This window comes from Anneissia japonica, unplaced genomic scaffold (assembly GCF_011630105.1).
Source record: "Anneissia japonica isolate Jap-2015-1 unplaced genomic scaffold, ASM1163010v1 scaffold2994_len2133135_cov197, whole genome shotgun sequence".
In the NCBI taxonomy this organism is placed as follows: Eukaryota; Metazoa; Echinodermata; class Crinoidea; order Comatulida; family Comatulidae; genus Anneissia; species Anneissia japonica.
In genome coordinates, this window is record NW_022728550.1 from 475,958 (window position 1) to 502,945 (window position 26,988).

The window sequence follows — 26,988 nt, forward strand, 5'->3', positions numbered from 1 at the left end:
AGGTTTATTTGTCAGAGGATTTTGTCCGGAGTGCTTGTTGAAGTGGTACCATGTTTTTGCTAGTCATCCTGTTCTTTGATCAAATGTCTGTATTTTATTGTTTTATTGTTGTGGTTTTTTTTTCCTTGTCTGTCCTTCCAGTTACTTTTGGTATTATTTGCTTGCATGCTTTTCAAGGATGATATCCTTATATTCCAAAAGCTTTGTTTGTATGTAGAGCTTTACTCTGTGGAACATGATGCAAAGTAAAGCAATTCTATTATATAGAGGTACTGTAGTCAGTAGTAAAATATTATTAGTTTATCACCCTATCTAGGCTGGAAAGGGATGAAGCAGGAAGGGAGGCTTTCTTTTTTTTGCTAAAGCCAAATTTCACCCTTGAGTTGTTTGCTGGTGCATTGATATTCAAAGTAAAACATGATAAGGATAATAAATACAAACAATATCTAGTAACTACTGTATTTAATTTTTTTAAATAAAAAAAAATAAATTAAAAACAAAAACAATTTTTTTTGGTTTTTTTTACCATAAAAGACATGCGCGTGAGGGTGGTAAACTAATGTTTGTTTTTTTTTTTAGTGGGTCTTAGTATTTCATATCCACTTAAAATTGCAAGAACTTACAAATTGAGAGGTACAGTAATTTCTATAATTATTAATTTAAATTAATTGATTCTTGACAAGTAACTCATGTCTAATTTGTTTTCCTTTGTTGTAAAATATGGTATGAATTTACATTTAACTAAAATTAAGTATTTTTTAAAATGTAATTCTTAAGTGTTAAAGAGGTTGACTACAGAGGGCATGTCTACAATCATTGTTATCCTCAAATTGATTGTATCAATGGTGAATGTGGTTCACCTTTGATGTCCTCCTCCAGTTTGACAACTCATAAACATGGTTGTATTTTGTGGTTAATGACGCTGATGATGGAAATACTAGACACATCTGGTTAGAAAAGGGAACAAGACTGGAAAACATTTGGGATACAAATTATCCATGGGACTCATAAATGACACAGCAGTGCTTGTTGTTTAATAACTCAAGTCACAAATTAGATTTATATAACCCTATACATCATTCCTATACAGATGATAATGAATTAATGTTCTGTTTATAAATTTCCCAATTACATTCAAGTTGTTGTGTAGCATTTATATTATGGTACTCTCCTTCCAATACTACTAGTGACTTCAAAGCCTACTAGTCTAAGATATTTTCTGAATTAATACTTCATGTCCTTCATAATAAATAAAACATGATTTGTACAATAGAGCATTGAGAGTTAATATCTTCCTATAATTGGCAACTTGCTGTTAGATGAGAATGAAAGATTCCTAAAAACATGCATTCCTATTTTCATGTTTATATTTTCTTTGGAATTTGAATCTTGGAAGTGTGTCAGGGAAGGAAAGAAGAGTAGAACTTAGAAGTGATGCATCTGGTAGGTTTCTCAAATCCCTCTGTTGCCATGGACACACGGAGTGTTTATGGTGAATTGAGGAAGTCACCTGTGAGGTATCGGCTGTGGTGATATCATATTTTTTGTTGTACTGTAATTGTAGAATTATTTTTCTATTTCTGTATGGTATTCCAGAATAATGTCATGTGGTACTTCGATGACATGAGTTGCGTTTCACTTTTGAAATGGGACTTATGTATGGATATCTTATTTACTATAAATACATTCACAAAATACACTGTCAATGTGACGTAATTAAAACATTTATGAAAAAAAGATTGATCAAAAAGATAAATTTGTTAAATATAATTTTTCTTCTCTTTATAGCTCAAAATCAAAAACCTGAGGCAAATATGACAGCTATTGCGAAGTTTGGGTGCGATTGTGACGAATTGTGCGCTGACACGCAGATATGCCTCACAACAGGGAAATGTTTTGTATCTCTGCAAAAAAACACCAATGGAGAGATTGTAGAAAGGAGGGTAAGACTTGTAATCAGTTTATCATATCAACAAACACATTGTGCCTTGAAACACAGAGAATAGTTTCTTAGAATGATAATATTCAACAGACAAATATAACTTTCATGAAAATTAAGTAGTTTTTTCGGCTGTATGCGCTATGCAAAAGCTAAACAGACTTGATTAATAAGTAGACATACCGCAGCTTCTAAGAACGTCACAATCACTTTAATGAATTCGTAACTAAGATAAATTCAAATGCATCCTGAAAACGGATTCTTCTTTACTGTCGAGAGTGATTAAATTGAACATAGAAGACACAGTAAAAATGAGTGTTGACTCAAAACTCTCCATTTGTGAACTGTAAATTGAAGGATACTTTGTTTGTTACCGTTATGTTAATTACTCTGACGTTTACGAATTGTCTTGAAAACAGTAGCTGCCAAAACTGCTTGAAAAGCTTTTAATCTGTATAAATTGAACAGTATGATTTTCAAATTGGTAGAATTGCTGAGTGAGAGTGCTGCATGCTGAATGTGGTATTAGGTGAGAGATTTTTCGTGGTTAATTTTTACGGGAAGCAACTTCCTAAGGCCTCCTTGTATATGGGCCTAGTATCAGAACGTTTTTAAATGAAGCCTACTTGACAAGCTGTGGCTTTCAGACTGCATTCCACTACATTTTAAAGAGTACTTTGCAGAGACTACGTCACCAAGGCCTTGGCTAAAAGTCTCCTCTCCTAGTTTGGATGTGCTTTCAATTTGAATGAAACACAAGCCTTGCATGCATTTCAAGTGCCTATTGAGTTTTAATCCATTTGCTAAAATTGAAAATGCTTTCAAGTAGCTAAGACACATTCAACATACTTCTTATGATTGATGAGAAGAACACTCATTGTTTTAATATTAAGGTTTTTAAATGCGACTAGCTTCTTGCTTTAGTATTGTGATTTTCAAATGTCATGTACCTGTAATGAATATGTGGAGTTACTCAATATAATTACTGCATTTTTTTTATGTGAAGTATAGTAATTTCTCTGATAAATTAACAAAATCACAATCTAAGCATAAGTAAAATTTTGTTAAATGACTTGTCTAGGGCAAGTAGTAAGAGAAATTTAGTTGCCTCAGAATAGAAACCTCAAAGGCAGGAGGCTTGTACTAGTATTAGGCCAAAAAAAAATTTAAAATTTATGTTGGCCACATTTAGAGAAAATCCAAAAATGGGTAGATTGGCAGGAAAACTTGTGAAGGCTATTCCAGCCTTATTTGCTCATAAAAAAATATTGTTTGTTGTCGCAAAAAAAAACCAAAAAAAACAAAAAAACTAATATGCCGACCCTGAATTTCGTAAAATTTGGGTCGGTCGGGCGTGGCCAACACAGTAAGTTTTTGTTTTGGCCTTAGTGGATGCCTTGTCAGTCAATGCCTTGTAATTGTCAGCATTACCAGCAGCCTAAGACCTGAAGTAGTGGACAACCAGCACAACTACAACTTCTTGTAGTAGCTGAGTCATGAATTAATTAGTCATCATGTAATTAGTAAATTTATAAAATTTACACAATATATTTTTTCATATTGAAATTGTTGTTATCTTTCATACTACTTATAAGTTACTGTAAGTCTACTTTTTTAACTCTATTTTACTTTTTGAATATTTATGACCTGCAGCAAGTGCACAGTTCTGCCTTATATGGTGGTAATAAAAAGAATATTTTAAGAAAATATTATTCAAAAAAATAAAATCAAAGTTAGTACTCTTTGGAGAAACAATTCCGAATTGCTTCATCGGATATCTGTCTAAGCTTGTATAACCTGTGTCACATGATACAGTCGTTGCATGATTTTCTTTCTAGCTAACTCTCAGAGGACGCAACACTTTAAACCAGATTTACGTCTTTGAATTGCAAGAAGAAATGAATCTGTGAAACGCAAATACTTTCAAGAAGACTGATGTCCACGACCTAGTAGTGATTTCATCTTAGACTAGATTGCTTAGCTCATCAAATTGCACGCTATAGCAGTCTTACGACCCGCTCATTAAATTGTACGAAAGTGTTATAAAACATTTGTAGGATTGTGATTGAGACGAAATAGTGTCAATGTCTTACCTGGCACTGAACATAAAATTATTCTTCCTTTGCGGTAGTTTCTAATTTGTGTGAAATTTTGAAATGATTACTGAAATGCGATGAGAATTTTCTTCTCAATTTCATTACCTTAGCTTTATGTGTTTTTAAACTATAAATGTATGTTTCTCATTTACTTTTCTGAAAGCATTATTATTAATATTTTAATTCGAAAGCATCTTTTTAAGATTGATTGTTTGATGATCCTGTTTTGAAAACAAGATTAACAATTGGTTTATGATGTCGTGATGATAATCAGAAGACTACAACATTTTATATTCAATATTATTCTGAAGTTTGTTTATTTTATTTAAGCAACATTTAAAAGTAAGTTAAAGATGGAAAGTGTATGGGAGTTTTGGATATATACCTTCTAAAAACGTTTATTGTTGAGAAGGATTGTCGTTTAGGGGGCGTTTATTGTAGAAACGAAATAAACAACAGGGCGTTTATTCGAGGGAGCGTTTATTCCAAATGAGGCTCTGGAGGGCCTTTATTCGAGGGGGTATTTATTCAAGGTGGGGCATTTATGCGAATAAATACTGTAGTACTACTTTGATTTTTTTTCTATGTCATTATTACAGCACTTCATATTTAAACCATTTGAGAAATCAATAATATCAACATTATTGCCATTTGTTCAACATCATAGGAATTTCTATGTAATTTAGTCTTAGACTAACAACTAAGAGAATGTGAGCAATAGGCCAAGTATTGTCATTTATCTCCTTTTCATTCTATTATCTTTAGCTTCATCCTTCATCTTATTTTGTCAGGTGGCACAGTTCTAAGTCTTTTTTTATTTTGTCAGTTGGTCATATATTCTATTCTTGTCTCTTTATCGGAAGGTAGCAAACCGTAAAAATGAATTATTTAGAAATTATTCCAAATGTCTCTTTCAACCGAGAACCTTTTATTTCCTCGTTTTATCATTCTTGGAAAATATTAATCTTAAATGACTTCTTAGATTTATTTTCAAGTAATACATCATGGAGATTTATAAGTAGAGCAGAATAAAGAGTAGGAGTAATGGTAATGGTAATTCTGATTTCATGCTCTCGTATAAAAATTTCGGTAAGTCATTGCATGTTGTAATATTGTCAGTGGACTTCATTTAAAGGTAAAATTGTTACCATTTGACAAATTTGTATTTAAAATTATATATTAATTTTTTAACCCTATGAATTGAATTGAAATTGATTTGTTAGTAACTGCATTCTTGAACCAATTTTGAACTCTATTGTTGTAGTGCAGATGTTCTTAGCGTCCTTTGAAATGTACTGTTATATTAATGTTTAAGAGGGTCAACAGGAAACTGTGTTGAAAAATGAATCGCTAAACAATAACAATTAAAATTTATACACGGATGAGACAGATGTCTACTCGGCATCAAAAAGACACGACCGGAAAAAGAATCCATTTATATAAGCAAGATACAGGAATTTTAAAAAGATGACACAGATATGGAGCGAAACTTGCTCGTAGCATCTGCCTGCGTGGAAAATACCAGGCTGCTTCCATGCTAACAACAGTATAGAGTTCCAAAATGCAGGCACCAGGTTTGGTATGTTTTTATAGGTATCTGATACACCAGCTCAACTGTGGATGTTCTATGACTATTGCATGCTGATCAACACAAGACCTCATTCCCTCATGGTCTTGTAACATCTGTGAATTTTTGTGACAGACAAATATATTTATGACATGAATTTATGTTGTAATCATTACTTCTAAATTCAAAATGAAATTTGTTAATTATTCAAAGATATGGATAATATTGACAGATGATTGGCAGTTAACAAGTGAGAAATGATTGGCAGCCTGTCTTCATGAATCAAGTAATTGCATTTAAAATGATGCATTGCTTGATAATAACCAATAGCGGTATAGCATACCAGTACTAATATTTGTTGAATAATTGATTTTCTGAATTTGGATCAATAATTAACAAAGTAGTGTACATAGTTCATAGATATAAATGGTAGTACTCCTAATGAGTATATATGTACCTGTCTATTATACACATCTAGATGTGTATAAGAGACAGAATAAATACTGTAGTTAATGAGTAAGAAAAAACCTAGATGAAATTACCCTGTATAGTGCTGAGATTGCCCCATTAAGTTTGTGTCAGGCAGCATGGACGTATTATTAGTAGTTGAACGGCAACTCACCGGGGTTATCTTCAAAGACAGTGTGTGGATTAACACCTATTTATCTATTTATCAGAGTAAAGCCTGTCTCTTATACACATCTAGATGTGTATAAGAGACAGATATAAAGTATAGCAAGTACTATTTGTAGTTTAGTTCTATGAATGCACATAGTCACAATTGATGTAGTCCTCAATAGGGAATAGTTATCCATAAGGTCTTGTCTAGGTAAATGCTATATGATGAGGTCAACAGTTTAAAATGAGAGGGGATGATTGGATGCTCACGCAGCTCCAGCTGAACTTGTGAATCTTCCATGATACAGTATTTCTACTTGTGATGTAGTTTTCTTCCGGTCAAACCTCTCTTGGAAGTTACGGCAAAGATAGGTCATAGAATTGAACCGTCATACGGGCAGCGGTTGTGCATGATTAGACGAATTGAGGAATTCTGAGACATGATGCTTAAAAATGAGTGCGATTAGTGTGTTTCGTTCTTCTTTTCTGTGTGTATGTGATTCTATGATTAAGGAGCACTAGCATCAGTATAGCGTAATTAACTGTGGCATAATATTACATTGCAAGGTATAAATCTCAATCTGCAGATCAATTACTGAAACAAGTCCAAAATGGACAAGAACTTAGTTTGGAAAACTTCGCTAATTATGAGTGCATGACGGAAACGTAGTTGCAGGCAGCTATGTCATCTTCAAAAATGCCTCGTGTCTTTCCGGCAGGTCGTGTTCAACGACCTTTAAATCTTGCCCACCATCACAGGGGCGGGTTAAGGAAACCGTAAATATACTATAGTACCATTTTAGTGGGATTGATGGGTTTGAACCTTGCTTTGAAAATTGAAAGCAATTAAAATTAATCATTAGTGTAAGATTAATTATCTTTTATTGTATGTACGTAAATGTGTAAATTTTTAGTTAAGTTTTTGTTGTCTAAAAATATTTTGTACCCAGGGACCCAAGGGAGACCAGTCTCTTTGACTGATTGGGCCACCCTGGTAAAATATTGAGAATAAATAAATAAATAAAAAAATACTCACTAAGGATGATTTAAGAGATAAACATTGAAAGGCATAAATAATTTGCAATAACATTTTTCTGTTTGTTGGTCTTTTATTTTTTTGTAGAACTAAATGTTGAATATTTTCATTTCTTTTCTCAGGGATGTCTTGATGGTAGTTCACAAACTATACTTGTTTGTAAATCAGGAGGACATAAGGAAATAAGTGTATACTGCTGTCAGGGTAACATGTGTAATGCAAATGTATCTCTAACACTTGCGTCGCCCTCTACACCGACCCCTCCACCATCAAACTCAGGTAAAATATATATGATGCAAACATTAAATGTGGTGATAGAAATATAATCTAGACTTAGACAAGTCCCTTATGAAGATAATATAACAGTATGCTTCTTTTAGTGTACATTGTTGGGTTGTTAAATTTCCTGCAATTGTGAATTTATAAGAACGATTATCAATGCAATGAACATTTGTTAGAAATACTGACAAATTTTCAGATTATATTCTAAAAAGTGTAATATTTTCATCCTTATTAGCGAGCTGAATCCTTTCACCTGATTTGTAATGTCAGTGTGTGGAAGTAATAATACCGTAGGGAGAGTGAATCTATTTAATGTTAATGAGTAAGAAAAAACCTAGATGAAATTACCCTGTATAGTGCTGAGATTGCCCCATTAAGTTTGTGTCAGGCAGCATGGACGTATTATTAGTAGTTGAACGGCAACTCACCGGGGTTATCTTCAAAGACAGTGTGTGGATTAACACCTATTTATCTATTTATCAGAGTAAAGCTGTATTTGATATATCGTCTGTCATGTATTCTTAGTTTCTGAATTTCACATATTTGCTTGGTTAATAATAATAATAATGATGATGATTTTTTTTTTATACTGTAATAAAAATGATAATGCTGTTCACATTTTAAGTATATCTGTATCATAAAATTTATAGCATACAGTATCTAGCTTTCCAATATTTATTATGCAAATTTAAGTAATTTCATTTAATTTTTAATGTTTATTTTAGATTTACATCACCCTAAAAATATGTTTGTTTTTTTTTGTTTTTTTTTTCTCTTGAAGGTGGTAACAGCACTGTGGCAGGGTACAATATTCCAATACTCGCCACCTCTATCTTAGGCCCATTTGCAGCTCTTATGTGTCTTGTATTGATTTGCTTGTGTCTGTTCCGTCACAAACACAAACAGCACATGCAAAAGTTATCGATGGTGGACCCTGAACTGGCCCACCGACACCCCCATGAGTTACGAGCAGTGCCGGCCGGGGACAGTACACTTAAGGTATTTATTCTTCTTAGTGTTTCCATTGGTAAAATTAATTCATTTTTGTAGAGTACCTTAATATATTTTACAATTAATGGGTATTTTTTTGTATTTTCAACCTTTACTTATACTACTACATACATAATACTATAAGGCATACATATTTTTTGGGGGGTGGGGGGTTGATTGGTCATTAAATTATTTCGATTTATATTATTTAAATATGTTTACACTATTTTGTACGTTTGTGCACAATCATATGATTATCTAATCATCATAATTATAGCTTATTGTTAATTATAAATACCAGGCTCCCAAAATTATGTGGTCCATTACTTCAAAAAAGTCTTACATATATTATGAAAATAAAAAATTTAAATGGCTAGGCATTGTCACACATCCATCTTCATCAAGTGCTCACTTGAAAAATCTTTATACTATGTCTGTGGCCTAATTACAACTTATTAATTGAAATGTGCTATTAAGTGCACATATAACCCGCCAGGTTGTTGTTAACTCGTTAATGTACTATCTAACGACCTATAATCTTAATTGAAATATTTTTATACATGGATATTATTCAATTCTATGACTATGAAAGCTCCAAATGAAATATTTTTTTTTGTCTTTTTCATAAGTTCTCAGTAAAACTCTTTTTAATTTGATGTCATTCAGAAGAAATTTACATATTTCACTCTTTTTCTTTTGTTCTATTAAAATATTCATTTGCCAAAATGATGATAATTTTTCATCCTTCAAATTCATTTTTGCTGTCAATTGATGTTTTTAAAATCATTGTCAGTCTGTGTTTTTGTAAGATATGTCAGTGTGTATTAGTAACCATTTAGGTTCCCTTGTGACTTGTCCATTGCAGTTCCTGTCATGTTCAACTGTGTCTTAATTTGATTTACAATGAAAAAAGTACTTCATTGTGTTTGCTAAACTAGCTACAGCCACTGGATCCAATCTAATGCAAGCCATATTAGCAACACTCTAAAGTCCACAACCTTTTTTTTTTTGCCCAGAAAATTAATTATTACGGATTCTCACTTAAGAATGATAAATTACAAGAACTCTGCACACTGTCCGTTAGAATATTCAAATTATTTGACCGTCAGGAAAAATCTAACGCTGTCAGGTACACAAAAATGATATTGATGTGATTATAAACGTCAAAATAAGGCATAAATTACTCTTATGTGTCGAAGCTGGCATTTTCTCTTTTATGTGTCATCAGTGAGACACATGATTTAGTTATAAATGGATCGTACTAGCCGAAGACCCTTCTGGCGTTGTCACGTTAAGAGCAGATCTATACGCGGGTAGTGAATAAGAATGAGTTGAGATTACTCGAGAAATGAATGACCTCACCGAGTCTGAGGCTCCTGACATTTAATGACGAGTTTGAAGTAACCGAGGAAGCAAGATGAACACAAATTACTCTGTCAGTTACAGTTACTAAAATATCTCATTGATGAAACTTCAGGCATATATTTACTTTTTGGCATTTTATTTTTGAAAAAATTCACAATTAAGAGTTTCATACAACAAGAGCATGTATGCCTGCTCGCTACTCAAGGTTGTGGAGATTGCAATAAAGAGTAACTCATTTGATAGCAACCCTGCATTTACTCTACTCAACACATTATAATTAACATCAAATTTTATGACCAACAGGCGGATGAATGAGAAATTGTTCCATGAATTTTAATTAATTAATTTCAAAGACATATTAAATGGAAACTCAGTTGACAATTGTAAATGCCCAGATTTATAGATTTGGTTACATGGCTCATCATCATATACACTTTCATTCCACTCCCTTTTCCCTTTTGTTAGTTTAAGTTCTCATTTTCTTTTTAAGTGTGCATCCCAGTTTTATCCATTTCTTTTGTTTTATGACTAAATGAATCATTGACTGTTTTGCTGTCATTACAATTTGAGTGCCTTCCTCATTTATTTGATTCTTTCCTTCATTTATTGTAAGATAAAATTACGATAAAAAATATCACACCACACTTGCGTGCTTTAAACATAATGTTTTTGAAGCTAGACTTATCCAGTAACGTCATGTCCTTTATTTGCAATACCCTTTACACTCTATTGATTGCAGCCACCTTCCTTTTTTTCTTGGTTACAAAAGAATTAAAATGGCTTCTTGTCAACAAAATGTTATGACCTGACCTGTTGACCCAGAGCTTTCATTGATAATTTTATATCTGCAAGTATTATCTGCAGCTGGCTAGCATGACCTACCTTCACAAAGGTCAAAGTATGTCATGACCTAACCTATTGACCTTCAGCTGGCAAGCTTGACCTACCATAGCAATGAAAGAAGGTGACATGATTTTAGTAAATAATGATATGAATAATTAATTCAATAACTTAGAAGTAAGAATAATAAATCTATTAATAGTACATTATGATATTCAAATGCATATTTATATTGAATTAAATGTTAAAGTTGTATATCAATTATGTTTTTGTGTCAGGAAATTTTAATAGGAATGATGTTTTTCCCACCCGAATCAATTGCGAAATTTTTTTCTTGCAAGTATTTGGGAATGTACTGAGCATTTAGCATGATAACATGTCAAGTAGGGCAAAACATCATTTCTATTAAAATGGATATAATTATTATAAAGTACCATTATTAACACATGTTCATTAAAATTAGATAATCTCTATTTTTTTAATGGTTTTTACCAAATGCATTTCATTGTCATTCGATATTAGAAAAAATATATTACTTTCTTATGGAAAAAGATTGATCTTTACGTGATGATTCTCGATGATTTTCAAGCATGTTTATCCAGATCCCTTTGTGAATATGATTGAATATTAGCTGCGTGGCTAAATGAAGAGTCGTTTAGCCTACGGCTAATAAGAATGTATAGATGTAGAGAGCTGTTTGTGGCCTTTCTTGAGTACCGGGCCCATCCATCTTAGATGGTGAAATGCTACAAGCTCCTGAATGTTAATTTGCAGGTGTTTAAAATTAAGACTGTAAGTCAGATGAGAGTAAGCATTTGCAGTGATATCTAGGGTCCAAGGTTGATGTGATTAAGCTTTGGTTATGAATTGTATGAACTTGCAAATTCCAGGCCCACATGTAACATTATATTTGTGCATACAGTAAAATGTGTGTGCTTCAATATGTAAATTTGCTACACATTACCTCTTATGCTTTAACCAATCATGGGATGAATACAAAGGATGTTAGCTATTGTTTAAGAATCCTCATGAAGACACTATGGGGGATTTGTAGAAACCTCCAATATGATGACGTTTGTGCAAAAGAATACTAACATTACAAATGATAATACCAAATGCTGGAGAAAAATTTATTATTAATAATAATAATTATATTATTGATTTAAAAATAGGGAAAACATATTTTAATTATATCTTAATTTAAAATTCACAAGTTGCCATTCCAGAAATGATCAGATTGCTATACATACGTAGAATCACTTTTGGCAGTTTGTCCGCCCCCCTACTAAATAATAGTTTTGTACCTTGTTGTTATTGACAACAAAGAATATGAATGAATGTTGGAACAACGTCAGGAAATATTAAGAAAGTGTGAATTCTTTTGTTCTCATTCTAACAGTCACTTTTGATTTCATAATTGCTATTCACGTCACTTGGTGACAAAACATACAGAATGTACAATCTGTGGTTACCTGGGTGAACAAACACTCTGGAGATCGAATGGAAGAAATTGAGAGATATTAGCACCTGTGCTTTATGAAATTCAATAACACTAACACATCAGAGCAATGAACTTATCTTGACATCTCTAAGTTGATTAGGGGAGATGCAAACAAATATTGTGTACTATCCATGTTTTAGTTGCGAAGAAAACTTAAATATTCTCTCAGTTAATCTGAATTAGTTGTACACACAAGATCTCAAGACAGGAGAAAACCATTATTGCAATGTAAGTATGTGTTTCAAAAATACAGAGATTAAATATTTGTGTTATTATACTGTTTTCTAGGACCTGTTCGATCATTCATGTACGTCAGGGAGTGGATCTGGTCTGCCTTTCTTGGTACAAAGAACAGTGGCTCGACAAATTACTCTAGTTGAACAAGTTGGTAAGTGTTACAACATCAAGAATATCCATCTCACAAATCTCATTTTATTATGTGATAATCTCATAAATCAGAGGATATAATCTTACTTCAAATCAGTTTTGATAGTTCTAATTAATAATTCACTCATGATCTCATAAATCACATGTGATAATTTCATAAACACATGATTACAATAATCCTCATTTGCACTATTAATCATAAATCAGTTGTGATTATGTTTCATAAGTCAGTTAATCATAATCTAATCTCAAATCAATTGTAATAATCTCATTAATTTTGGATAATCTCATCTCATAAATTACTTGTATTAATCTCATAAATCTATAATAAAGTCGTCTTGTAAATCACTTGTGATACTTTCATCTCATAAATCAGTTTCTTGTAAATTATAAATTGTTGGCAGTAATCTTATCCCATAAATAATTTTTAATAATCCCATCTCTTTAGAAAATGTATAATAAAATAAAATGTAGATATACACATCCAGTAAATCACTTCTGCTATTCATATCAAAAACCTTATAGGCCTACATGCACCTACACTATTTCATCACATAAATCATTTGTGATTATCTTGTAATCTCTTATAATACCCTAAATCTCTTGCTATAATCTTACATCTTATAAAACCCCATGAGCATCCATTTGGATCATCCCAACAAAATTCCCTATAATTTCATAAACCAATGTATGCATGAATATCCATAATTCATAAATCCCTTTTAATAATCTTAGTTTTTTTTTGGTACTTGTTACTCAGATAATTATAACCCACAACTCTCACAAATCCAATCTCATAATCTCTATCATACACCAGAAGATTTTATCTGGGGAAGTCAAATTATACCATATTGATAAATTGGTTATTGTTGTTAATTGCCATTAATAATCCTCAGCCAGCATTTTCCAAATTATGGTCAAGTTTCTATTAGTATTCCTGGATTATGGTATTACCACTGTCATATTGATGTATAGGAAGATTATTGTAGAAATTATTATTATTTATAATTAATAAATCTCTTCTGGCAATGATTTGAATAGAGCTTTGTTGTTTGGTGACTGGTCAAAAATTCAATATTCTGTGATAAACAATACAACTGGATTTACTGATTAAATATTGAAATAGTTTATTTAATCAACAAACAACTAAAGTTTCATATAAGAAGTGAGGATGCGATTTTAAAAGTAATGGAATTGAGAAAGATACAACAACAGAAAGCAGGTGAATGATATTGCAATAATTCCCCCGTCACCCCTCCCAAGCTTTGTCATTTTAAAGTTTTTATTGCTTTTGATTAAATGGGGAAAAGGAAATTTGATATTGATTTCTTACAATATGTGAAAATGTCAGGGAAATTTTTAAAAGAATATATTCAAAAGATATTTACGCACAATTAGTAATTAGTGATTAAAATATATGTAGTGTATGACATTCATTATCAGTCAATACAATAACTTAGTACATAAAACTGTGAATGCTGCGTTATAGAGAGAGTTGATGATCCATAAATTTACTGATTACCTCTAGTTTTATGTTGCTTATTCTCCATGCTATTTATCTCTACTCATTTGTAATACAAGCAAGTAGAGACTATAGGAGTTCTTGATTTATGTAGTGGTAATTTTACTTAGCACTTAAACTGTCAAATCTGATGCAGCAGCATATAGCCTAGCGTAGGTCAGCCTAAGTCTGCATAAGCCTGTTCACATTAAAAGATCATACTCAGGAATTTCATTTGCGGATTTAACATGATCACAGAACTTTATCACCATGACGGCATGGATTGTTGCTAGGGCAATATGCTCGGTTACCAAAGCATGATGCATCATTACCGAAGCAACAAATGATTCCAGAATAATCATAGTATTTATCAGCCATGATTACATAAGTTATTGGATTGGCTGGTTCCATGAAAACACACTTTGTTTCCATGACAATACATACATTTTTGCATGACAGCATCTACATATTTTATACCATTTAATAGAAGATGGTTTAATGTATATAATAGCTATGCATTTGGAATGACACATTTTTCAGAAGATGGAAGGATATTAAATAGACAGCCAATAGCGTCATGAAATTTGAGTTTTCTTTGGCAGGATAATCAAATAAATTTTTATGTATTTGTTGTAGGTAATTATACTATTACCAACAAATTTAAATGTATGTCACTAACATAAACTGAATGTCCAAAGGTCATTGCAGGTCATAATGATGAGAACATTGATAAATACTTTGCTCTTAACATTTCACATCTAATTCGTCTTTCAGGTAAAGGACGATACGGTGAAGTCTGGAGAGGACAATGGCAGGGTGAGAGTGTCGCTGTCAAAATATTCAGTTCAAGAGACGAAAAATCTTGGATACGAGAAACAGAGATTTATAACACAGTGTTGTTGCGGCATGATAATATTCTTGGTTTTATCGCATCTGATATGACGTCTCGTAACTCTTGCACTCAACTATGGCTGATTACACATTACCATCCGCTAGGTTCACTGTATGATTTCTTGAATCGGAACATTTTAGACCCTCCATTGATGTGTCGTCTGCTGTTGTCTGCCTCAAGTGGATTGGTTCATTTGCACACAGAGATCAAGTGTAATAGGACAAAGCCGGCCATCGCGCATAGAGACATTAAAACAAAGAATATATTAGTAAGGGACAATCTAACTTGTTGTATTGCAGACTTAGGCCTTGCTGTACTACACTCAGAAGGTTCTGACACCATTAATGTTGGATCCAACCATAAGGTGGGAACCAAGAGATACATGTCACCAGAAATGCTGGATGAGACAATGAATATGGAAAGCTTTGAGTCTTTCAAAAGAGCTGATGTCTATGCCTTTGGAATGGTTTTATGGGAAGTAGGAAGGCGATGTGAGATTGGAGGTGAGTTTGATGAGCAAAGACGAGCACACCCATCAACACACAAGCATGTCCTATTCTTAGGCATTTACTTGTATTTGTATGCAGATACTCTTACAAAATATTAAAGAGAACAACAGGGAGACGTACAAACCACACACAGTGACAGACCCACACACGATAAACCCACACACACTGACAGATCCAGACACACTGACAGACCCACACATACTGACAGACCACACACACTGACCGATACATACACAATGACAGTCTTACACACACTGACAGACCTACAAACACTGACAGACCCGCATACATGTAAGTATGACAGTCCCACACACCATGAAATTTGCTTATACCCTTATGTATAACCAAGAAAACAAAGTTTCATCTTTATACTTATCATGGAAATAAAAGAAATAAAATTAATGATGAAAAAAAAAATGAGTATTGTGGATGTATTATTTTATAAGATCAAATGATTTATGAAACGAACACACCAAATGCAACATTTGCACATGTTTCAAAAAAAGTAAACAAGTTTTATTTTATGTTATATTTATGCATTTATTAACAGTGTTGCTTTCAATGCCTTTGCAATATTTCCACAGGTTTGTGCGAGGAATATAAACCACCATTTTATGAATATGTGCCAAATGATCCCAGTTTTGAATACATGAGAAAAGTGGTTTGTGTAGAGAAGTTACGACCCACACTTCACAACAGATGGTGCACAGATCCAGTAAGTCATTTCCAATCATTCCTCTTATTTTCATTGCTAACACTAATTGCACTAATTGGCGGTTTATTACCATGATTTCCAAGCCCTTTCAGAAATGTAAACATTAATAAAAATGAATAATAAAATCATATGCAAGTTGTTAAATTTTAAATGGTTGTATTTGCTTGCATTAACAAAGATTTTTATTGTAAAGTAGCAAGATGGAGAGGTCTATATGAATTTTTCCCCTAAAATTTGGTTTAGTTACCGTACATAACAAGATAGATTCATCTGGTTTTTGTTTGTAATTTATTGCGCCCTCGCTCAGAGGTGGACCCTCATTGTCTCGTCGCAAATGTGTAAAAATAAAATCTGAACTGTCACTCAACTGCTTCTGTTGACAAATATAGACAAGATAATCTCTGGAGATGATCGTCTTAGTGATAATTGTAACATATGTTATGTCTTGGCATTTATCAGTTTTGTTCTGGAACCACAGCTTAATGAAAAAAAAATTCAATCAGAATTAGTCTAATGCCTCATATTTTTCTCCCAAATGAGTAATATAAAAATTTCTAAAAAGTTAAAATTTGTAATTCCTTATATTGATATCAATTTGAAATTGAACTTTCTTTATGATTTATCCATCTCCCCACAGACACTCACATCTCTTGCCAAACTGATGAAGGAATGCTGGTACCAAACTGCATCTGCCAGGCACTCGTCACTTCGAGTGAAAAAGACACTAATGAAAATTTCTGAGTGTTGTTCAAAAACGTCAAAAATTGTCTACTAAATAGAAGAAGGCAATAGTGAAGTAATTGGTTACCGGATTGAAGCAGGGAGCTTTGATGTTCCGCAAATCTTGGTTTCGAGCGAGCACAATATCTTCAGATGTTTGGAAGCTCTTTTGTTGCAAGAAAATGTCTGCTAGCCAGATTGCCTGCTCATTTGTAGGCATCACAGGAATATCATTAACTTCTGCTTGCAGACATGTGAACACTTCACTGCACTCACAGATATGATAAACTTTGATGTGAACATTGAGGGCAGGCATTGACACATCTGGTTGAAGCATGTGTCGAGATTAACATAATGGCAGAGGTGACCCTAGTGACGAACTTGGTCCTAGGGGATTGGAGTCCTAATCGCGACCGAAACATGACAAACATGCTTATGCTCCAGGACGGTTTTTTTGATGCGGGCAGGACAGAATCATACTTATATTGTCAGTGGACACTTGCATTCAGGGATCCCGACGTCATCGACCAAAATTCACACGTAGTGCTTATAGTAGCTGTTGTACAGGAAGTTGAGATGAAGCAAATTTGTGCTAAATGGTGTCCCAACAGTGTCTTCATACAGATTCACATACAGTTCTATTATTAGCCTAATGCACTTTTTCTTTAAAAGAAAAAATAAAAATACTATTGTTGATTCTCGAAAATGATTAATTTAATTATAATGCTTGGGCACGCCTGTTCTACAGGTATTGATTAGCATTTCCTATGTTGCCATGTACACTATAAAATGTCCATTAAGTGAAATTAATATTTTACATGGCAGAGCAACTTAAGAGAACATGCTCAAGCTTTCAGGTATAAGAATATTGTCTGAGGACTGAGCTTCTTCGGTTTTATCTTGTAGTCAACTTTTATCATATTTTCATTTGTATTTCATGCTGATTGCCTTGGTCAATTTACCAGGGTCAGTCTCTCTATTTTAATATTCATATTTGGCTTTACATGAGAGTAATCCCATCTCTTTTGCTGCACACTGACCTGCCTGGCTAAATATCAGTGACTCTTCCATTAAAAATTGGCTACATATAAAATTGCTGCATAAGTGATTAAATATTAATTCTTTAATAAATACTACTATAAATCATTTATAAATTGCATCCTTCTCGTGAATTCTTTCATAAAAAAAATACCTAAAGTATAAATTTAAAGATTGCTAAAAGAATTTGCTTAAATCATGATTTCAAAACATGAGATTTTATTTTATCGGTGAAAACAGTCAAATACCGTAATTATTATTCTTCTAAACAAGATGAACTTTATATATATACTTTTTTCCTTGATTTTTTTGTACATATACAAATATTATGTTAAATTATGTGAAAGAAATGCCAAACTCCAATATTGTGACATTTTGTAGGTATTTTGCATCTTTGCATGCCAGGGATGAGAGGTATTCAATGCAGCCTGTAAATACATTCTTCTTTACTCTTCCACAGTGAACTATACTTAAATATGACAATTTTAAATCAGATAAGTTAAAGGAATTTGAAAACAGGATTGAGTCATGCAAAATCTCGTTTAAGGTGATGACTTCCATATGCCTAATGTTCCCAAGCCTTATGGCTATAATAATTGTACTTATGATCCCTCCGCAGACAGCTTACAAGTGATATTAAACTAAAATTTAAGGTTGAAGGTGATCAGGTTGGAGGCTTATCTGTCGGAATGATCTTTTCATGTTTTCACATCTGGAAGATGATTTGAGATGTGTGCATTGTTTGTGTCTGGGATGTTGTACCTCTACATCACCTTGATATGGGTGTCCATATTTGTGTGCTTCTTGCATGTCACATGACCTGAATCAGAATTCAATTTTATTGAACATTAGTTTTTTTGTCCTTGATAATTATAGTTTTTAATGAAAGATTGATTACATTAAATAGAATAAACATACATATTTTATATTTCTTTTTTATTAATTGCATCTTTGAGGAAGTCTTTGTGTGTGACTCGCAGGGGGAACTGTTTCTATAGTAACTATCATATCTCATGAATATGCATCAAAGTATTTTCCTTTTATTCTTATCTTACATCTTTATATATAATGTCTTGAGATATACTCTCATTGTATATTGTTTAAATTACTTGTTTTAAAAGGTATGAAACGAAGTATTTTAATTATGATACTATTAATTTCAAAACACATTGTGTATTCAGGTACATGCCACATATTAAAATCAATGTATAAATTAAGTAACAAAAATGAGATTTACAAAACCTTGTAGAAATGTATTGTACATTATAGCATTATTATTATATTATTGTTATTAATATTATTGTACATTATAGCATTTTAGTTTTCTCTGTACCTTTTTTAAATATTAATTTTGTGGCAGTGAAAACTTTGAATAAAAAAGTAATGTCAGTAAAATTGTTCAGTATATTTTTAGTTTTCTCGTTGGTACAAACAAAAATATTTATTGTTGATTTCTTTACAGAGTGTTGTCATTTTTGTTCACCAATAGCTGCTCACGACTCTCAATAACAATTTTCTGAAAACAAGCACAAATGTGCACACAAGTTACAGTTTATACATGGAACAATCTTTCGTTTGAGCTAGGTCCTATGCATTGGTTTGGTTAGCTCTTTATACAATGAATAATTTGGCTAATATTTTAAAATTTTATTGAGTCTGCGTTGACGACGTTTAATGACGTTGGCGGATAATTCATCGGTGGTTAAAATTTGTCACCGGCAAATCAGGAGGGTGGAACTTGATTCGACTTTGCTGGTTCTTCGCCGACAAGTTGTAGAGCCTTCTAATTGCCCCAGAGCTACGTCGTGTAGTGATAACTGTTACATTTTTTGGAAAGCAGGAATGGATTTAATGAAGGGTATTCCTACTTGTACACAGACCAATGACTGTACATTCAGTGCCCTAACTTGCAGTAGTATTTTTTTATATTTTTTCAAATCGATACATAAATAACATTAAATAGACACCAAACGGTGGTCCACTATAAACTCATAGAAATATAGAAAACAATTATCATTACTATGCATCATTAAAACTGTCCCCTACTGAAATGAATATGTAACAAGATTGCTCCCAGTTTTGGTATTTATTTTTTATTGTCAATAAATACATTAGAAATATGCATAAATCATGCACTATTGTACAAATTATACTTGGGTGGGCTGAGACCTATATCTACTTTTTCACACACTGCCAACTCACAATAGGATTTGGATCATCAAAAGCGGTAGATTAGCCAAGCTCCCTTAGGATTAGTGGTATAATGCTAGGGTTCAAATCAACATCATGATATTGTTGTGAAGTTATTGTGGGAAATGCTCCAGAGACAGCAACCACACTTTGTGAAAAGTACTGAATGGATAAACAGGATCGGATGTTAAAGGTGAATATGCCACATTCACAATGACCTGCATTGCAGGAAAAAAATTATACAGTAATAATTTAATGTTACATCATCAGTGTTTTAATGATTACTTTGTTTCAATGTTATAAACATAAAGCACTTTACACTGGTTTACTTGATTTTTCATTACTTTATTTGAAAAGGTTATTCTGTTTTTCAAATTCTAATTGCAAACTGACTTTCAGACCATCTGCAGGTGAATTTTACTGTCAATGATGTTTTTATTTTAAAAAGTTCTACAACATGATGTTTTTTTTTGCGCATGTCTTGAAACATTCATTTGCTTGACTAGGTATTGAGTTAATTTTACTTTACAACATTTACCTAATATTGTCTAAGCTGTATAGATGCTATCCATCACACAAATTCAACTTAGCAAGGGTAGTAGTCAGTAGAGATACACGATCTTTATCCGGCAGATGTTTTTTACACAATCAATCCGCCAAATTGAAACAGCCAGTGATTAAGGTAATGCCAACTCCATTGAATTCCCGCTATATCATTTGTTTGCAATTTTTCAATGACTTTGTGTGACATCATTGCCTATGAGGACATGAAATACATCACTGTTTAGACAATCCGCATTGTTCAGTCAGTCACCTGATTGTGTCAAAGTTCAAAGTTCAGCAGTAAATAGATGAACTTTTCTGTTTCCACCAGCAGCACAAACAGGGAGAAAAGCATGCCAGCTTATTCCTCCTTGAACTGGTAAATTGAATTTGATTGGAACCTGGAAAAAAAAGGTTGAAAATCAACAAACAAAATCACTGCTTTCAGATAAATAAATAAATGTTTATAAACAATTAAATTTATTTTATTTTGAAAGTTGGGTGTTATCACCACAGTTCTGCTACTAGGTCAAAGGTTAAACAAACGTCTATTAGGTCAAGGTCAAAAGTGAAGAATGATTGATACATGCTTTGGGCAAAATTTAAATAGTCAATGTCCACCATCAGAGTAGTTTATCATCATTGTAGCAGTAACAGAGGATTTGGCAGATTAATGGTCAAGGGCCCAGCAGCAGCAGCTTTGTCAATTCCATTGATGGCCAACGATAACAAAAAGAAGACAAATTGTAGATGAAAATGCCTCAAGTGTTGAATTTAATTGATTTTATTCAACTTGGAATTTAATTCTAGAAAACAGGTACAAAAAGGAAATTGGTTTTCTATGCACGAAGGACTTCACCTGCAGCCAAAATACAGCTTGGACAAAAAAAATTGAGGTTAAAAATACACAAAGCAAAATAAATTCATTACGGTACAAGACATGTAGGTATTTAATCAAGCATTTTTTTCCTTGATAATTTGTCTCAATTAGAAGTCTCTGATATATCATTGTCAGAATCTTTTGTGACATAATTTGAAGATAGTTATTCAGGTAAGTTTACATTTGAATACAAAGTTTAAAACTGGATTATAGTCTGTACCTGATGATGATCCAAGTGGAAGATCTTCAACTGATTATTAGGCTGACCTAAGGTCGCAAAAAGACTGGAACTGCTATGGCACCAACGTATATAACGCCCTTTCTCAGAATGTGCACGCTGGATCTCTATAGCTTGACTAAAAACAAGACAGAATGGAATAGTTGGCTTTGGAAAGCAAATAAAGACAATGTTATTAAATCCTATATATAATCTACCTGTACTGTACACTTTTTGTGATGGATAGTTCAGAATATTTGGATGAATTTTGAGAAACAGTTATGCTATTTTCAGTGAATGTTCAGAATGATTTGGGTGAATGATAATAGATCATTGAGATTTATGTTCTGGAATGTTGAGCTAGCCCTGAAGCATTGGATTAATTTCAACATTATCTTTTGCCTTGAATTTGATGTATCCCATATCATCCAATCACCATTGACAACAGCACCAACACAGGCTGTATCATCCCAGCACCAATTAGCAGAGAGCAACATTCCAGGTCCAGCATCAAGTGTCATTATTGGCTCTTCAAGTCTCATGTCATAGAACCGAATTGTTCCACCTTTCTCAGCCACCATAAGCTAAAAGAAATATTCAAATTTCCTTTATAAAAATTAAAAATTTACTTCACGGAGAAAATAAATTTTTAACCTTTGTATTGGACCACTCCACAAAGTTAGCCCCGCCCATTTGGATATTGTTGCTAACAAAATAACAAAATAAGCCTATGTAAATGCATGTTTGACAGACATGCGCATATTCCTGGCCCTGTTGTGACAGGTCAGAAAAACTATATTAATGTAACAGTATCACATTCTGATGTACAGTAATAATCAATACAGTAAGTTTCAATACATCAAATTAACCAATGGGCACTTCTAATGTGGTCACATGCTACATAATAGCCAATCTCTGGATGGAGAGCACATGAAGAATGGTAACAACCTAAACTTTTTGAAATGCCACTTTGATGCAAACCTTCATTGGATCATGTGGATGCCAGTTAACAGACATTCCCTGGGATTTTAGTGGGAACAATGCCTTCTGTTGTCCAAATGGATCCCATGTTCTACACGTGCAGTCATCAGAAACACTAGCTATCAAATCGCCTTCCAGTGTCTCTATGCCAACTTCGTTTATGTAATCACTGTGCCCATCAAGAACCTATATGAACATACAAAAATGGAGATATAATCAAAGGGTATGGTTGCTTAACTTACAAGGATTGTACTTGCAGTATTTCATTTTGGTTTGTTATTATTTACACTTATTTGTTTCTCACCTGAACTGTGTTGTCTTCTTTAAGATCAGAAGTGAATAAACGCAAACGGAAATCAGAACCTGCTGTACAGAAACTACAAGAAAAAAAAATTACATGTAGGCCTAGTACTTTTAAATGTTTAACGCTCAATGGAAGTTGAGGAACATTGTTAGTTTGTAGTCTGGGTGAATCGAGTGGCCGAACAGTAAGGCAGGGACATGGCTACAGTAAGCGTTCGCCGTTGGTTCAATACACTGCTCTTCCACATCTGGCTGGTAAAACCATATATTCTCGCTTAAGGACTTTCAGAGAAGGTCTAATGTACTGGCTTGTGTGCACCTTTAAATAAAAGGACCCATTGCATCTTTCAGTGTTGTAATGGTAACAAAGCTAATAAAAGAAGTTTGATGGCTATGTATGTATAACAAACTTACCCAGTCTTGCAAAATGATGTGTCTACTAAACTATCCTATTTTGCAAAAGATATATTTTAACTATCAGTTTTGAGTCAATTTAGAAGGAAAGAAAATTATATGTTTGCAAAATATTTATAACATTTTACAACCAATATTAAGGTTAATCAGACTCTCTGGGTTGATGTATCCTGAACTGAGGAGGGGGAAGTCCTTTTAACACAAATGCTCTTAAGATTATTGCCTAGGTGCAATTACTTTATGAGATTGTCGTGATGTTATTACCGTAGACACCTTGGCAGACAGTCAAGGTTTGTCCTTGGACTCCATGAAATGGCATCCACACGGCAGCCATGATGGAATTCATTAACTTGACGAAATTCAAATGCATCACGATCCTTATCTTCTTCCTAATGAACGATAAAATGCACGTCTGTTAATAATTTGGTAATCACCATTTTTACGTTGCCAACATTTTCTTATCAACTTAGAGGTTCATTTAACATTCATTTCAATTTAGGAATCACATAGTTTTTAAATATAGATTATGAAATAATAATTATGAAATAAAAGCTGGAAATGAAATTTAATTTAAACTATATAAATATCAACTTGCAAGTTAACTTACTGGAAACACACAAGTACCAATTAAAATCCTCATGCTACCCCCAATGGCAATTAGATGAGACGCTGTCTCGAACGGACAGAATTCCACACAAGTTACTGGTTCCTTGCAGTCTATGGATAACTGCTTTGTGGAATTCTCTTGTTCCATGCTTAACCTGTCAGACATAATTTAACAGTAAGTTGGGCTGTTTATCAGGTTTCATTAATTGTAATTTTATAATGTATAGCATTTAACACTTAGTTTGTACACATATAAATGCAACAAAAAATTACTTTATACATGAGAAAACAACATTTACACATATAGCTTATTGCGTTAGAAACGTAAACAATGCAATGTACAGTTAAGTTTCAACTCCCTTTACGTTCGGTAGCTTCAACGTAGACTCCAAGTATAGCACATTACTCGTATTCGCCAATATAAGTTATAAACAGAATTTCACAGCATAGAGACTGATTATAATAAAGACTAAGGTTTTATTAAACATTAACTTGTCTCATACATTGTATACCACAAAAATTATAACATCTAGAATATCTGTTTGTAATGTTGACATTATTCATTCCTGATGATGATCTTATAAAAGATTAAAATATTGAATTACAATGACGAGTCTTTGGAGTATGTTTTATACTAAGGTATCTTATGTGAGTTACTAAAATTTTAAAAAGTAATTTAGTAATATTATAATTGATTCGTAAATTTATAATTGCTGATTATTCCTATTTTTAAACTTTTGTAATTTTATATTCAGTTACACAATTCAGCATATTCTGCAATGAACTGGGTTTTTTTTGTTATTGTTTTATTGAATAAATATACCCATATTTCTTGGATTTCAATTAGAATAAGGTACTTAAAACTTATTCAAAATATTTAGAACTAAAAACTTCTCAAAAAATGCATTTTATTTTAAGGCCACAGGAATGAAAGTTGTAGGTTTGCGTCCACTGCCCGCATGCCTAAAAAGCTACCACACGAAAATTTTCATTATTTTGAAAAAAAATAATATACTTCGTTTTAAAAAACGGACTTTCTAAGTCGTAAACAGACAGAAAAACGATCTATTCATCACTGATCACTCGTAGCGAACACCGAGCGAAGGCAGGCCTGGCCACATCGCACCATGATCGCCGATCACTGCTGAGGTCATTTACGGGTTAAATCGATCTTTCTGACCAATAGGAAATCTTGTATGTTTAAAGAGGTCTTAAATGTAGAAAAGGATCTGTTTTATAGGCTAGTGTACATTAATTATGATTGTAAGCATTGTTTCTTGGAAATAAATGTAAAATTACCAATGCCGCAGCTTGTGGACAGCATTTATAAAAAAAATAATGAATAATGAAAAATGAAAAAATGCCTTGAGCATGTGTTTTCAAAATTTTTCGGACACAAACTTACAACTTTCATTCTGGTGGCCTTATATTAATTATGCTCTTTCCTTCATACAGGATTCAACACACATTATGTGAAACTAGCTAGCTAGGCCCAACTACACCAACTAGGACTAAGCCTACTACTATGCCTAGGCTAACCTACCTAAGCCATGTCTACAGTAGGCGGCATGGCTTTAATAAACTTCCTAGGCCTAGCCTAGTTTATTAGAGCAACCTACTACTAGGCTAGGCCTAGCCCCTGTGCTAGGCCCTAGCCTACATAGATTATTAGAGGGAGAGGCTTGCATGGTGCCATGGTGTCATCATTTATTTAATACTTATAAGCCTAGCTCACTTTATGTACTGATATTTCATAAGAACGGTTATTTCACCTTATACTACGACTTTTATAAGTAAGCTATTTGATGACCGTCAACGTTACAGTAACAAAGCAAAATAAACTCCCCTAGCCTACGCCGCCATGTTTATTTCGCGCGACTTCTCAAAAATTTACACAAATTTATCAACTGTGAGGGCGCAGTTAAAAACTTTTAGAAATGTTGGCTTATATATTACTTTATTTATTTCACATTCACGTTAAAAAAAACAAGTTACAGTTTGTGGCCAAAAGCCAAAGATCACATAAAAAATCCACAAAAAAAGAAGGGAAAAAAAACTCAAATGTTCAAAATACAGAATAAAAACGTGCAAGTGGAGCAACATCATTGTTCTGAGAGAGGGGAGCAACCAGTGCCCCAAGCGCCAGGGAGAGTAATTGGTGGGGGGAGGGGGATTGTGAGATATTGTGTAATTGAATGGAATATGGTATGTGACTATTGGAAAATCTTTTGGTTTTGCATTTAAGCTGTGAATAATTACTTCCATTGCGTGGACTTCTACCATGAGATTGTTGTCGGGTAGGGGGATAAGATCAGCAGAAAGGTTAGAAAGGGAAAGTAGAACTGGTAGTTCCTTCCTAAAATAATACGGCAAGCACACTTCTGAGTAGCCTTAAGTTTTGCACTAAGTGTTTTAGTGAAATGTCATCATACAGTTAATAATGATAGTACTGGATGGGAGATCAGTTGTGAAATACAAATAAGGCATGTCCAATAAGGCTCCTTGCATCACCCTTAACAGAAGCAGCACAGGATTTTTTTGAGGGCCGCAAAAATGAATTGAAAACCCTGTGTGCAGCCCACCATCAATCTTTGGCTAGAAAACACCTGTTTTTTTAAGGCCGATGCCGATCTTCTATAAAGGTAGCATTAAAAGTAGGAAAACAGTAGTATAAAAGCATTTCGTGAAAGTTTTGGAAGCACACTGGAACCATCAAAATTTGGTTGCGGCCTTTGGTGTTAAATCAAAAATTCGCTTGTCTCTCTACTGATTTTTTATGCCCACTCCTGCTTTATATATTACCATTTCACATCAAGAAACACATCATCATCATCATATCCATTACCATTCATTAATAC

General features: G+C 33.2%; 2 protein-coding genes across 6 annotated transcripts in view; one reads left to right on the forward strand and one right to left on the reverse strand.

The window, feature by feature from the left end:
• Window positions 1–19,391, forward strand: part of LOC117114321 (activin receptor type-1-like) — a 43,885-nt gene extending 24,494 nt beyond the window's left edge. For all 5 annotated transcript variants that reach the window (XM_033257963.1, XM_033257967.1, XM_033257966.1 and 2 more), the window contains exons 2-8: window positions 1,789–1,943; window positions 7,379–7,535; window positions 8,320–8,537; window positions 12,523–12,622; window positions 14,897–15,517; window positions 16,108–16,238; window positions 16,876–19,391. In XM_033257963.1, the coding sequence (XP_033113854.1) occupies window positions 1,789–1,943; window positions 7,379–7,535; window positions 8,320–8,537; window positions 12,523–12,622; window positions 14,897–15,517; window positions 16,108–16,238; window positions 16,876–17,013 (1,520 nt within the window). In that variant the 3' untranslated portion in view covers window positions 17,014–19,391. The remainder of the gene's footprint in view (window positions 1–1,788; window positions 1,944–7,378; window positions 7,536–8,319; window positions 8,538–12,522; window positions 12,623–14,896; window positions 15,518–16,107; window positions 16,239–16,875) is intronic.
• A 1,119-nt stretch (window positions 19,392–20,510) lies between these two features.
• Window positions 20,511–26,053, reverse strand: LOC117114322 (nucleoporin Nup37-like). Its single transcript, XM_033257969.1, has 8 exons — window positions 25,903–26,053; window positions 24,132–24,285; window positions 23,789–23,913; window positions 23,112–23,184; window positions 22,808–22,993; window positions 22,229–22,410; window positions 21,830–21,965; window positions 20,511–21,130 (listed from the first exon to the last, which is right to left on the reverse strand). The coding sequence occupies exons 2-8, from the start codon at window positions 24,276–24,278 to the stop codon at window positions 21,017–21,019; spliced, it is 963 nt and encodes a 320-aa protein (XP_033113860.1). The 5' UTR covers window positions 24,279–24,285; window positions 25,903–26,053; the 3' UTR covers window positions 20,511–21,016.
• Window positions 26,054–26,988: the final 935 nt, after the last annotated feature.

Coding starts and splice junctions, on each gene's coding strand:
- LOC117114322 (XM_033257969.1), bottom strand. CDS start 24,278: ATGGAACAAGAGAATTCCACAAAGCAGTTATCCATAGACTGCAAGGAA. Junction 23,185..23,788: donor TGTCTGCCAAGGTGTCTACG/GTAATAACATCA, acceptor TTTTTCTTGTAG/TTTCTGTACAGCAGGTTCTG. Junction 22,994..23,111: donor AAGAAGACAACACAGTTCAG/GTGAGAAACAAA, acceptor ATGTTCATATAG/GTTCTTGATGGGCACAGTGA.